The 12,216-nt window shown below is 37.0% G+C and overlaps 1 protein-coding gene across 2 annotated transcripts in view; it reads right to left on the bottom strand.

The window, feature by feature from the left end:
- The window catches only part of LOC113236873, an 83,945-nt gene that overhangs the window by 8,154 nt on the left and 63,575 nt on the right, over positions 1–12,216 (bottom strand). Inside the window, exons 2-3 of one of the 2 annotated variants that reach the window (XM_026473087.1) lie at positions 8,248–8,331; positions 3,880–4,029 (exon numbers count right to left, since the gene is read on the bottom strand). In XM_026473087.1, coding sequence (XP_026328872.1) covers positions 3,910–4,029; positions 8,248–8,331 — 204 coding nt within the window. In that variant the 3' untranslated portion in view covers positions 3,880–3,909. Of the gene's footprint in view, positions 1–3,879; positions 4,030–8,247; positions 8,332–12,216 lie in introns of those variants that run through there. The other variant, XM_026473094.1, reaches the window with a different exon arrangement.

The following is a 12,216-nucleotide window of genomic DNA, read 5'->3' on the forward strand; positions in this document are numbered from 1 at the left end:
CGTTTTATAACGACTCGACTCCATTTTACAGGAATTGACTCTAAAATTAAGACTGGGGATTCGAGTTTCTATTAATAAGACTCGTCGTTATACTAAAAGACTCAAAAGACTTAAACGACTCGAGTTGTTTGTAAAGGAAGTTTATAAATAAAAATGACGTAAGTAGTATGTAGTAAATAATCACGTTTATTTACATATAATACAAATCGTAAAATAAATACCTTGTGTGGAAATAAAATCATGCCATACGGCTCATGACTCGCGATTCCCGAGACTATGAGGCGCCAGTCGTTTTAGTCTTTTTAGTCGTTTTAGTCCTATAAGTCTTTTAAGCTTCCTAGCGTTATAAGACTTCGACTCGATTAGCCTTCAGTTTTAGTCTTATGACTCAAGACTTGGGGGTTAAAAGACTAGAATAGTCGTGAGGCGTTAAAAATTAGTCGTGGTTTTTTAAAAGGCCTTAAAAGGCTGAGTCTCTTTCATCACTGAGAGCCACAGGAACTGTCATAAACAGACGACAGACTTTTTCATCTCATCACTTCTCCTTAATTTCGTATCATAAAAAGTCCTCTAAGAGAACATTTATAATAAATTGAATACTGTATGCGAAATAATGCTAGTCTATTTTTCAGAACTTACCTAGTAAGAAAATATTGCTTGTAGAGCTTGTAGAGCGTGCAAAGCAATATTTTCTATTTCGAGTAAATTCCATGAGGACTATTCTGCCACGTCCCGTTAGTCCTTGAAAAATTTACTATACCTTATAAGACACGAGACAAATCGTCCGTATAACACGAACAAATTGGTGCACCGCCTCATTTCAATGGGCGTTGTTACTCAAGCGTTGCAACCGTATTTGACAGGCGATACGTCTGTGAACACTGAACAAAATGGAAACCGTTCACGTAATGCTTTTAGAAAATAAAATTTTCGCAGACTCATTTAAAAATTTCGACTTTTGGGCACTCAATAATGAGGAGGAATGAAGATGGTATCTTTACTATTAAAATATCAAATGAACACGGTACTATTGCAGCATAAAATGATTTGAAATCGTTGATTGAAAATAACTTTTTTGTCGGCCTTTTAGTACATAGTAGTAGAGCTGCTCGTGAATGACTGCGTGCAGGACAGTACTGCTACCTGCTGCAAAGCAGTAATGTGACGGAGAGAGAAACGCGCGATGCTCCGAGGTCGGTCTTACTCAGAACATTGCATTTTATACCTTATTTCAATTTAAATAACATAAAAATACGTTGATAAATTTAATATCCTCTGCCTCCCCGTCCGCCGGTTTACGCCGCTCTTTACTGATGGACAATAAAAAACCGACCTCAAAAGTTCGTGGAGTTAAATCTATTTGCCAAGTTTTATTGAAATCGATTACCAGAAAGTGCGCGAAACCAGATTCATCCCCTAGTTTGCCACCCTTAGAGGTGGAATATTTTCTTCAAATTTAAATGGGACCACTAGTGAGGTACCCTCTTTCTAACAAAATAAGAAACATAAAAATCGATTCACAAATGTCACGTTACATAAAAAAAGCATACAGTCGAATTGAGAACCTCCTTCTTTTGAAGACGGTTAAAAACTGAACTTGGAAGATCAGGGATTAGATATTACCACTTATATCTTTGCATATAATGTGTTTGTCCTGTATGTATTCTGGAATTATTCATCTGATTGCGATAAAATACGTGATTCGTGCCCATGCTGGTAAAAGTTGCTGAAGATACCACTGCTGGAGTTAGTACCACACTCCCACCACAGCGGCTCAATGTTGGACATTTCCACACGTTCCCAGTGGATTTTAAACTCTCAGATAACTACCATGCACTTTGCTTCTGTATTCTTTCTAGAATTTCGCAATTTCAACAAAAAAGTTCGCGGTCTGAAACAAGTTTCAATTATACTAATCCATATTGGAAAATTAATAGCTATTATTTGGTGAGTACAATCGTCTAACGCCATTATCTTAAGAGCACTGATGTAACTTCGTTACGGCGCAAATTAAATCTTAGATTCACTTTCCAAATCAAAGCCGGATTCCAATAAAGACTAGACACATTTGATACTTTTGCAGATTTAAAGCGGTCTATTCAATCTGGATTAAGGACCTACTGCAGAAACCAACAGACATATGAGACATATGCTAGAGTATTCCGCAGCATTAGAGTTTGTGAGCTGGTGTCGCTTCACATAAATAATAATTAATATTTTTAGAGTTCTTCCAGGGAAGTACTGTCACCTTACCTATTTCTGCCGCCGAGTAGTAATGTGAGCATTATACACTGTTGCGTTTAGATTTTGAAGGTTAAGGGTGCTGGCACAATCACAGGCACTTTTCAACTTATTGCCTGTATTGCCCCTTAAATCTTTGAGTGATACTGTAATTATCATGGTCAGTCGTGTCGCTTACAACCTGGTATCACAAAAAAAAAAAATATTCTGTCTAAGAATTACATAGATTGCTCATGTCAAACTAGAAAATACCCTGTACTACGAGTACTAGAGCCATAGAATTCACGCCAGGGCATTATCCAAAACAACCAGACCAGAACTAAGTTAGAAAAGGTCATTTGCCAAAGTGAGACACGGAGCAAACCGTTGGGCTGCCGAAGTCATCAAATTTCTATCTGTCCAAGCTAAATATTTTTTAATTAAATGCCAGCCATTCAACTTAAAACGGTACACAGATTATCTAATTCTGGTCTAGACAATGATCTTATATGCGTATAAGGTAAATTAATAATAAATTTTTAGAATGAAAGTTCTTCCTTAAACAATCGTCATTACCGCAAACATTGCAGACCTCTAAACTCCTACAAATGTACCTATATTGCAAGATCTATTTCGTATGGAAGCATTATTGCAAATGTAGTGACAATCTGCGATTGAAGTGATCTAACCGATTATGCTTAGACCGCATTCAAAGGATCTTGATTTAAAATTAAACTCGGTGGCCGACTCAAAGTCAAATGCAAAATAGACTCGAGCTGTCTGTTAAGAAGTTATTGAAGTGACATTACGACACGAAATTAAAATACGTGAAGATCTTCTTTTAAAAGACAATTTTATATAAAAATAATTAAAATCTACGTTCAAAATAGAAATACCTTATTAGACGTGTAATACAAATAGTTATTAATAGATTCAGGCGTTACTTTGCGGAAGTGTATGTTAATAAAAATGGAAGTAAAATAATTTTGCTACTCGGCGAACCCAGTGAAGGTTACATCGTGCAAAATAGACGGGCTTATGTCGAATATTCGTTCATGCAGTTTGTGTTTTCTTTCTTTTTTTTATTTTTTATTTCTTCGGCTGAACGTCGAATCAGCAACCCCTGAGGATGCCTCGTAGAGAGGCGAAACACGGGTCGGGTACATTTTCGGTGGTGGTGTCTGTGGCTGTTGTTGCGCTTGTGTTATTTATTTTTTGTTTTTTGTAATATCAAGTAACGGAACAAACAAGTCGGTCGCCTGATGGTAAGCTACACGCCCATGACAATTCAGTGCCACTCAGAGCTTAAATCGCAAAACAAGCGCCTGTAATTTCACCCGCACCCTTACCCTTCAAAACCGGAACACAGTAATACTGACATTACTATTTGGCGGCAGAAGTAAGTTAGGTACAAGGCATTAATTTTATGCGGAGAGAGCATGGGAAAATTAACTGCACGGAAAAAAAACAACATAAGCTATTTTGCACTATTTAATGTTCACTGGGTTCGCGGATTAGCAAATTAATTATGTAATACAAAAACACAAATTAATTTTATAACAAACTTGTGGCATCTACAACTCAGCTACAGAGAGCGATGGGAGGTCACAAAATTCTTCATATAATAAGAATGAAAAAGAGGCGCATTTCGCTTCAGCTCGGACTGCATGCCGCCGCATATTTTCTCTCTTATACGTAAAATTTTTCTGACCAGCTTAATGCGATTTCATGTCGATAAATATGGTAACTCCTATAAGAATTACATTGCCCTCGCTGACATTCTGTCGTAATCCATAATGGCGTAATACACTAAAAATTATGAAATACAGAGTTCCACTCAGTAAAAACGATATTTACATAGAATTAAAATTACAAAATATTCAAGAACAATACAGTACTGACGCAGACATTAACCGAATAAAAAAATAAAGTAAATTAGACGAAACGCTCGGTCCACATAATTTATTGTAAAATACGAATAGGTAAAAAACAGGAAAAGGAACAAAGACAAAGGTAAAGGTAAGGCTGTGATAAAACAAAGTAACGGTATAACACAGGTACAATCATATATTCCTACTTAAATTACATTCAGGTCAAACATGGTAAAAAAAGAACTGATCCTAAAAGGGCTTGTATTTGTACAAAAAATATGCTTCACAAGCAGTTAGGTTACATGATTTTCAATGGTATAACTAGTCAGAATTTTATATGAAGTCGAGCACGTCTGCTCACTTCGGAAATACACACGTTATTTTCGGTTGACAACTCTCCGTTAACTTTCGGTTTTCACGATCAGTGGTGATGCGTTTGTTCTGTGTTACTATTAGACCCGCTAACGGCGAATCGGTCAATAGCATATCGCAAAGATCAGCGCGAACATTTCAGTTTTAGAAATCTTTAACTGTGTTTTCCTTTGCTCACACAGAAGCTGTTCTAAATTAATTAATATAAAATTATTCCTATCTTTTAGTCAAGTTTCAACAATAGCACTAAGTGGACCAAAATCAAAACACCAAAAACGCGTTAGACGGTTACACAGGGCGACTTTTAGCAGTGATGCAAACGCGATGCAGAGCGATGCATTCGCTAATCATCTACTTTTTCACACGCATGCGCACACGCACATTTTAAGCAGCGCGTGACAGCATCGCTACACTTGGGATTTATATGCAATCGCCTATAAATCGCAAGTGTAGCAATGCAATCGTCATCAAATTGCATCACCACCCTTAGAGTTTGAACCACTCTTAGATCACTGGACGTACTTACACAACGATCGGAAATAAAAACAAAAAAGTTTTTTTTTTCACCACTTGTTTTACAGCTTGCAGTGTGGGGTGATTGTTTTGAAACCTTTTAAATGGCGAATAAACAATTCTTAAACCGAAGTGCCTGTTTTTTGCAATACTCATTGTGTACGTTCGGAATTCTTAGGGTGCTCAATACTTTGACCAAGGCGGTGCTTCTGCCGCCAAGCTGTAATGTGAGCGTTATTAAGTTCAGACTTTGAAGAGTAAGATGCTGGTGAAAGTATAGGCACATGTGACTTGTTAACTTTATGTTTTAGAGCAACGGGTGCAGTAGCAGGGCTTCTCAGATCTTTGCGATTTAAAGCTATGGATGGCACTGCAACTGGGTAGACGTGTCACTTACCACAAGACACACATTTGTTCGTCATAAAAAAGAGATTGCAATGGTTATGGAGGCGTGTGTCACTTTTTTCTTACATACATACATAGTACGCGGAATTAGATACTGTTGAAGTGCATTTTGTAATTGTTTAAAGTCAGAGTGAATAGGTATCACCTGGACGACAGTCCTGGGCTACAAATTCACTTTCCATCGAATGAGATTGTATAGAAACAGTCAGATCCTAAGTGTCTAGGTACTTTGCATGAATTCAAATTGGACAATCTCAAAGTGGTTGCGAATTCGTAGCATGAATAAAACATTTCGGTTTGACACAAGTCGATGTTAAAGCCAGACATAGTACTTAAAAGCGAACAAAGTGAAATAAAACAAACTCAAATTATTTGGAGACAAAAATGCTTTCGTTGTGTTTAAAAATACTTTCCTCCGACTCAATAATCTTGTAAAGAACGTTTTTTTGAAGACAAATTTTTAGTGATTACCCAAACATCAATAGAAGTGAACACATTACATAATTTTTGAGATATTAAAAAGATAAAAATATTTATATGTCATTATTTTCAGCATCCATGTGTCAGCGACAATGTGAAGTGAACTAATGTGTAACCGGTTACGTCTGTATATTTTTAGATTTACTTGATTTGTCTTTTTATCAAAAAAGATCGAGCAAAGACAAACAAAAATTTCTTCCGAACTGGGGTTATAAATATACCTACAGTGTTATTTTTAATGTTACAGTATGGAGAAATCCGAAACCACAGAAGATACAAGGAACCTGTCTTAGGAACCATTAAGTCTCTTCTTCTGAAAATAATTTTGGCATAGCCAATTTTTTGGTCAAGCGTAAGTTGTCCATAAAAATGAATAAAGTCGATCATAATTTTTTTAGCGGTGATCGACTCAGTTTTATATCGGGATTGTTTCATTGTATATGACGAAAAAAATCGGGACAACAGAAGTTGGTAAGATTTCTTAAAACGTTTTTCATACAAAATGGATAAAATCGACTTTTTTTAATGCTAATGGACTTAGCTTCTTGTAAGGATTATTTAATTTTACTGCATCTTTATTCTTCAAAACCGGAACGCAATAATGGTCACATTACTGCTTGGCGGCAGAAATAGGTAAGGCAGCATTTACCTGGATAAACCCTTTCACAAAGAGCTCTACTGCTGCTAAATACTTATTATAAATGCTAAACAATGATACCTAAGTAAGACAGTAATGTCCGAAGAGTATTCTATTTTACTTCTATTTCCGCAGACAATAGAAAATTTTGAGTAATGTTTTAAATGTAGCTGTGACGTGTCATCTTGTCACGCGACTTGTCCTGTCGCGCGACAGACGATGCCGTATGATAGACATGTGAGAGACACGGACGTCATTAAATATACATAATGGAACTTCCTATTTGACAGTAACGAGAACGCCTTGTTGTTATGACGAAAATGAGACAATATAATATGTAGCAGGAATCATGAGAGAGGACTGATTTGAAAACAATATTTTGATTTAAATCTCCCTTTGGGTTATTTCTAATTAGCCCGAAATCATTCAACGGCGCGGTCATAAAATTAAAAAGAAAATCTTACACTACAATTCCTTTTTTTGGTGAAATTACAGGGACATGAGTCTTGTCAACTTATATCTCAGGGTAACGGGCACAGTGGTAGTGCCTCTTGCGATTTTAAGCTCTGAGTGGCACTGCAACTTGTTCGTCCCGTCATATGCACGAAATACTATTTGTTTCACGATCATATACTCGGACACTTAAACAATAAAAATTGCCAACGTAATTAAGTAGAGAAAACTAACCTGAAAATTACCCACATTTGATTACACACATACAGATCGAACGGCATGTAAAATGTAACGATTTTGAAAATAACTAAACTCATAATCCATCCTCAGGACGCCAATGGATTTATGCGCCTGCGGTTATATTTATATAATCACAGTGTTATTCCATAATTATCCACTTTCAAAGTTGAAACGGACACAGTAATCAGAGTGGACGTTTGAAGTGTATCAATTTCCTAAAGAAAAGGATCGCGTCGTCGGAACACTATCACCTAAAAAGCGCATTATCTGATCATGAGGTTAAAGTGCGGACCGGGGTTTAAAAAACCTGGTTTTAATGTTCATTACGTCCTCGGAAATACGACTTAATCTGTAACCCTTGAGTCTAAAATTACATTTCGTTACATTGTTGCTACAAAAGTTACATTTTACAAATTCGTTTTTGTAATTAAGAGCGCTACTTGTAACAGATCAAGATCGATCAGAAAAAAATAAAAATAAAAAAGTAAATATGCTCAAGAAAAATTCAATCAATGTAATATATGTATGTGAACTTCAATTAAATATACAAGCCATGACACTACAAACTGCATGACTATCTGTCGTCACGACTTAATGGGAACGCGCCCTTACTTTATTGTCTAATTTGGGTGCGTTCGTAAATAGTCGATTAAAAAAAAATTCAACGTCCTCCAACATTACGAAAATTGCCTTAAAACCAAAAAATTCGTATTGCGCGAGAAGGTCAAAAGATACGAAAAATTAAGAAATGTAATCATATGGCGTGAGGCCCGAAGTCATTTCGTTTACTCACGACGTAGTTTTTGCTGTTCATTACTTTAATGCTGATTACTAAATCTGAAATGAGTCAGTGAGCGATAGTTTGTAAGAACCGTCAATGCACTACCAAAAACCCTGATCATAAAACATTGTATAAATAGATCTACATCGTGCGCATAATCCTTAAAACCAGACGAATCCAGTTTAAACCAGCTTCGACTAGATTTAACACGACTTTGTCTAAAATGTGCTGAGTGAATAAGACTGTTCGCATTAAAACGAGGTATTTACACGTACTTCGGCTAGACGAGGACTAAGTGGGGTGGTATAATCTTGAGAATGCTGTTCAGTCGAGATCGCAACGACGTCGGTTGTCTCAATCTGAAACATTAGAATTTATTTTTGGGTAATTTTTAGATTACTTTTCTCTACCTAATCTCGGTGGTAATTTTTATTATTTACGTATTTAATATAGTTAAAACAAACCTAAAAACAATATTATATTTTATTATATTTTCATTATCGTATTTATTTACTTTCGAAATTATTATTTGCTTAATTTATACAACATGGAAATGTCGATAGCTAGCTGGTTATGGTATTCACGGCATTCTCTAGGTTATAGCTGAAAATCAGCGGCTTGCTCCTGAGTAAACACCTACGACGACTGAGAGCTAAGGCCTTTTTGCACTGCTACAGCACACATACATGACTGGGTGTCAGGCAGTGCTGCGACTCTGCTGTTTTTTTCTTTTTATTATATTACATATTTTTCTGTTATGTATTGTGTCTGTGGAACCAAATAAACGATTTATCTGTCTATCTATCTACAATGTTCTAGAAAAGTAAACTGAAAATTACCCTTGTATTTTTCTTTGCTTCGAATGACTTACATCGAAGTTTTTCAATGAACCTTAGACTCTTACCTTCGAAATATTCAACTACTAAGTATTGATTTTATTGCATATCATAATGTTCTACTACTATATTCAACTATTTTTGTGAAATGACTCCACTTGTATATTTACAACCTCCTTAATCAAGTGGCTTGCACACCGATTTTCATAATGTCGCCATCTCGGAGTCCCGGATTCGATTCCCAGCCGGATCAATGTAGAAAACTAACTTTTCTATATTGTCTCGGGTCTGAGTGTTTGTGGTAACGTTATTGTTTCTGATTTCAATAACACATATGTTTTAGCTACTTACTTTGGGATCAACGCAACGCATGTGATGCTGTCCAATATTAATTTAGTTTGTTATAATTAATGGACTGTCGGGTATGAAATATTTGCTATGTAATAATTTAGCCTACATTTATTTATCTCGTGAATTTTGGATGTAATTTGTGGTTGTCTATGTGTGTGTCCATGGCGCCCGCGACACAGGGTTTCCCTAGTGCGGGGCTACGTTGAGTGTATGCGTTTATTATAACAAAAAAAATAATAATGAAAAAAAAGTAATGCAGTGCAAAAGTAAAAAAAAAATGTTAAAAAGTGCAGTCGATTTGAGAACTTCTTATTTTTCTATTTAAGAAATATTTATATATACATATATATAAAAATTGTTAATATAAAGGTCGAACACAGAGAAAAATTCATTCATTCAGACTTTTTATTTTTGATTTTTTTTTACAAAAAGCAGGTAAATCTAAAAAACATTTGTGGTAAACTGTTACCGAAAACCGCTTCCAAATTCGTTCACCTATTTAAAAGGTTATGTTATGTTATTGTGTAGATTTTTATGAACTGTCACAGGAATAATCCGAGATGATTTTTAGTGTAATTACGATTTCACTTACACGATATCACAACCGTGATCAATAATTAGTCTGGCCCGCAAACCAAACATCAATAGAATCCAGTCAACAAGCCGTCCCTGCGGAGTATTTACAGTTTGATGCATTGCCTTCACATTGCCATAACTCTGCGGTACTGTGACATGAATGCTTGAATTAGTTCTGGGTTTTGGGACGTTTGTAACCATTGTTTATGGGGAATATTGCTTATAAGACGTGACTGATATTACAACAGATGCTGAAAATTTCTTTGTTGGTAATAATATTTAGGTACAAGCTGGAACTATGTACCGACGCAACAGTTTGTCGACTCAATGAAGGAAGAGAAGATAGAATGAATGAATGAATGAATGAATTAATTAAATATTCTTTATTGCACATTAAAATTACAATGACAACATAGAACTGTAATGTAAGTATCACAGAGTAAGCTAATGTACGACAAGTGGTGCAACTTTGTGATTAGAAGCTGTAGTAGGATGGGGTGTAGAGGGTGGTAGAGACTTGCTCGGCTTGCTGGTGCTGGTGTACTACTTCCAGGAATCAAACGACAGACAGGAAATTTGGTGAAGATAACTTGGTTTATTGTACAGATGCTTACAATACACAAGTGTCCATTAAAAGGGATTCGTCCCGTAAGATGCAAGCGCGGCGCAAAGTCCGCGACAAGTCCCGGTGGGTGCGAATCTTACAAAAAGACACTCACTCAGAGGTGTTCTCGTAGCCTGTCCCGAAAAATAAGCGTGAGTTCGAGATGCTTCCTTAGTCATGAGGATAACGAAAATAATAAAAGGTCTCATCACGCCTTGAACCTCTGCAACTGCGTAGAGATGTTGCATCGCTTAGCGCCTTTTACCGCATGTACCATGGTGAGTGCTCTGAAGAGCTGTTCAACCTCATCCCCCCTTCCCCGTTCCTGCTCAGAAGCACGCGTGCTGGCCTTCGTAGTCACCGTTTCACTACCTGCCGAATTCCATCGCGTACTAAAAGGTTCGGTGGCTCCTTTCTCTGCCGCACGGTTGACAAATGGAACTCCCTTCCGGCACATGTCTTCCCTCCCTCTTATGATATGGGGTCCTTCAAACGAGGCGTGAAGAGGCATATTGTAGGCAGGCAGGGTGGAGGTGGCTAGTGCAGTGAGGATTTCATCGCTGCACTAGGTTCCTTCGCGTTTGGATACCACTTTCCACTTAACATCAGGTGGAGTGGAGTCATTTGCCTGTCATGTATAAAAAAAAAAAAAACCGTAGATAAGCAATCGTTGAATCGATCAATTATAACTATAGATAAGTAGAAGAATAGATCAGATCTCATACAAAATACTAGGACCTGTCCCTGGTATTTTGTATTACATTAGGGAAAACTTTAACACCGCGAATCAGAAATTGCGTTTTCTGTGCCAATGCCATCTAGTAAACATCGAAACTCTTGTTACAAATGTTGATAAGTTATTGAGTTTACAAAGCTTTTTTCGATAATAATTGTGTCCAGCTGTAATTTGAAGACAAGGTAGACGCTTATAGAAGCGCTACAATTGCGCCGCTGTGGCCACTACTAGTAATCACACAATATTTGGAAGCGCAGTTGAAGCGAGCACAATTTGTGAAATAAGAACTATTGAAGCGTTACAGATGCGCGGCTGCCAGGCCACAGTCGCGTCGTTGCAGCGCTTTTACCAGCGTGACACTTGTGACGCGTTTACAGCTGAATTTCCCGGGTGCTATACACATAAACAACCAGAAATTACACCCAAACTCACGAGAAAAATAAATTTAGGCCATAGAAATATCACTCCCGGCCTGGTAATCGAACCCGTGACCTCTGCGTAGCAAATATGTTGAGCGTGTGCGATATTAAAACAATGTACTATTATTATCACTTTTTTCTTTCTTTTTTTAGCGTATATTGGGCGCACTATAAGTGTCCTAAACTGGCCACTTACACAAACAATATTTAAAAGGTAATTACAACGTTTCATTTGACTGTCACTTGTTTTTAAATTGTGGCGTCATTTTAGAAATTGGTTGTCTATATCACCATGGATTTAACTCGTGAAAATTTTCGTAGTATGATTTTCTACGACTTCAAGTGTAATGTAACAGCTCAGCGGAACTTCGCTCGGCTCCAAACTGCTTTTGGCGATGAAGCACCATGCAAGACGACTACTTATAGCTGGTTTGCAGAATTCAAACGCGGTCGTGTGAATCTCAGTGACGAATTTCGCGATGGTCGCTCGTCCACTGCTGTGAATAACAAAAACATCGATGCTGTGCGCCGTATGATCAAAACAGACAGGCATGTGACATACCATGAAATTCGGGCATCTTTAGGCATAGGCATGAGTCAAATACAATCAATATACGTAAAAATAACCGTAAACGCCGTATCATCGTGCACCACGATAATGCCAGTTCTCACACGGCCAGACAGACAAATTAATTTTTGAAGGTGAACAACGTTGACCTTAA

This window comes from Hyposmocoma kahamanoa, unplaced genomic scaffold, assembly GCF_003589595.1.
Source record: "Hyposmocoma kahamanoa isolate Upper Pololo Valley unplaced genomic scaffold, ASM358959v1 102, whole genome shotgun sequence".
Lineage (NCBI taxonomy): Eukaryota > Metazoa > Arthropoda > Insecta > Lepidoptera > Cosmopterigidae > Hyposmocoma > Hyposmocoma kahamanoa.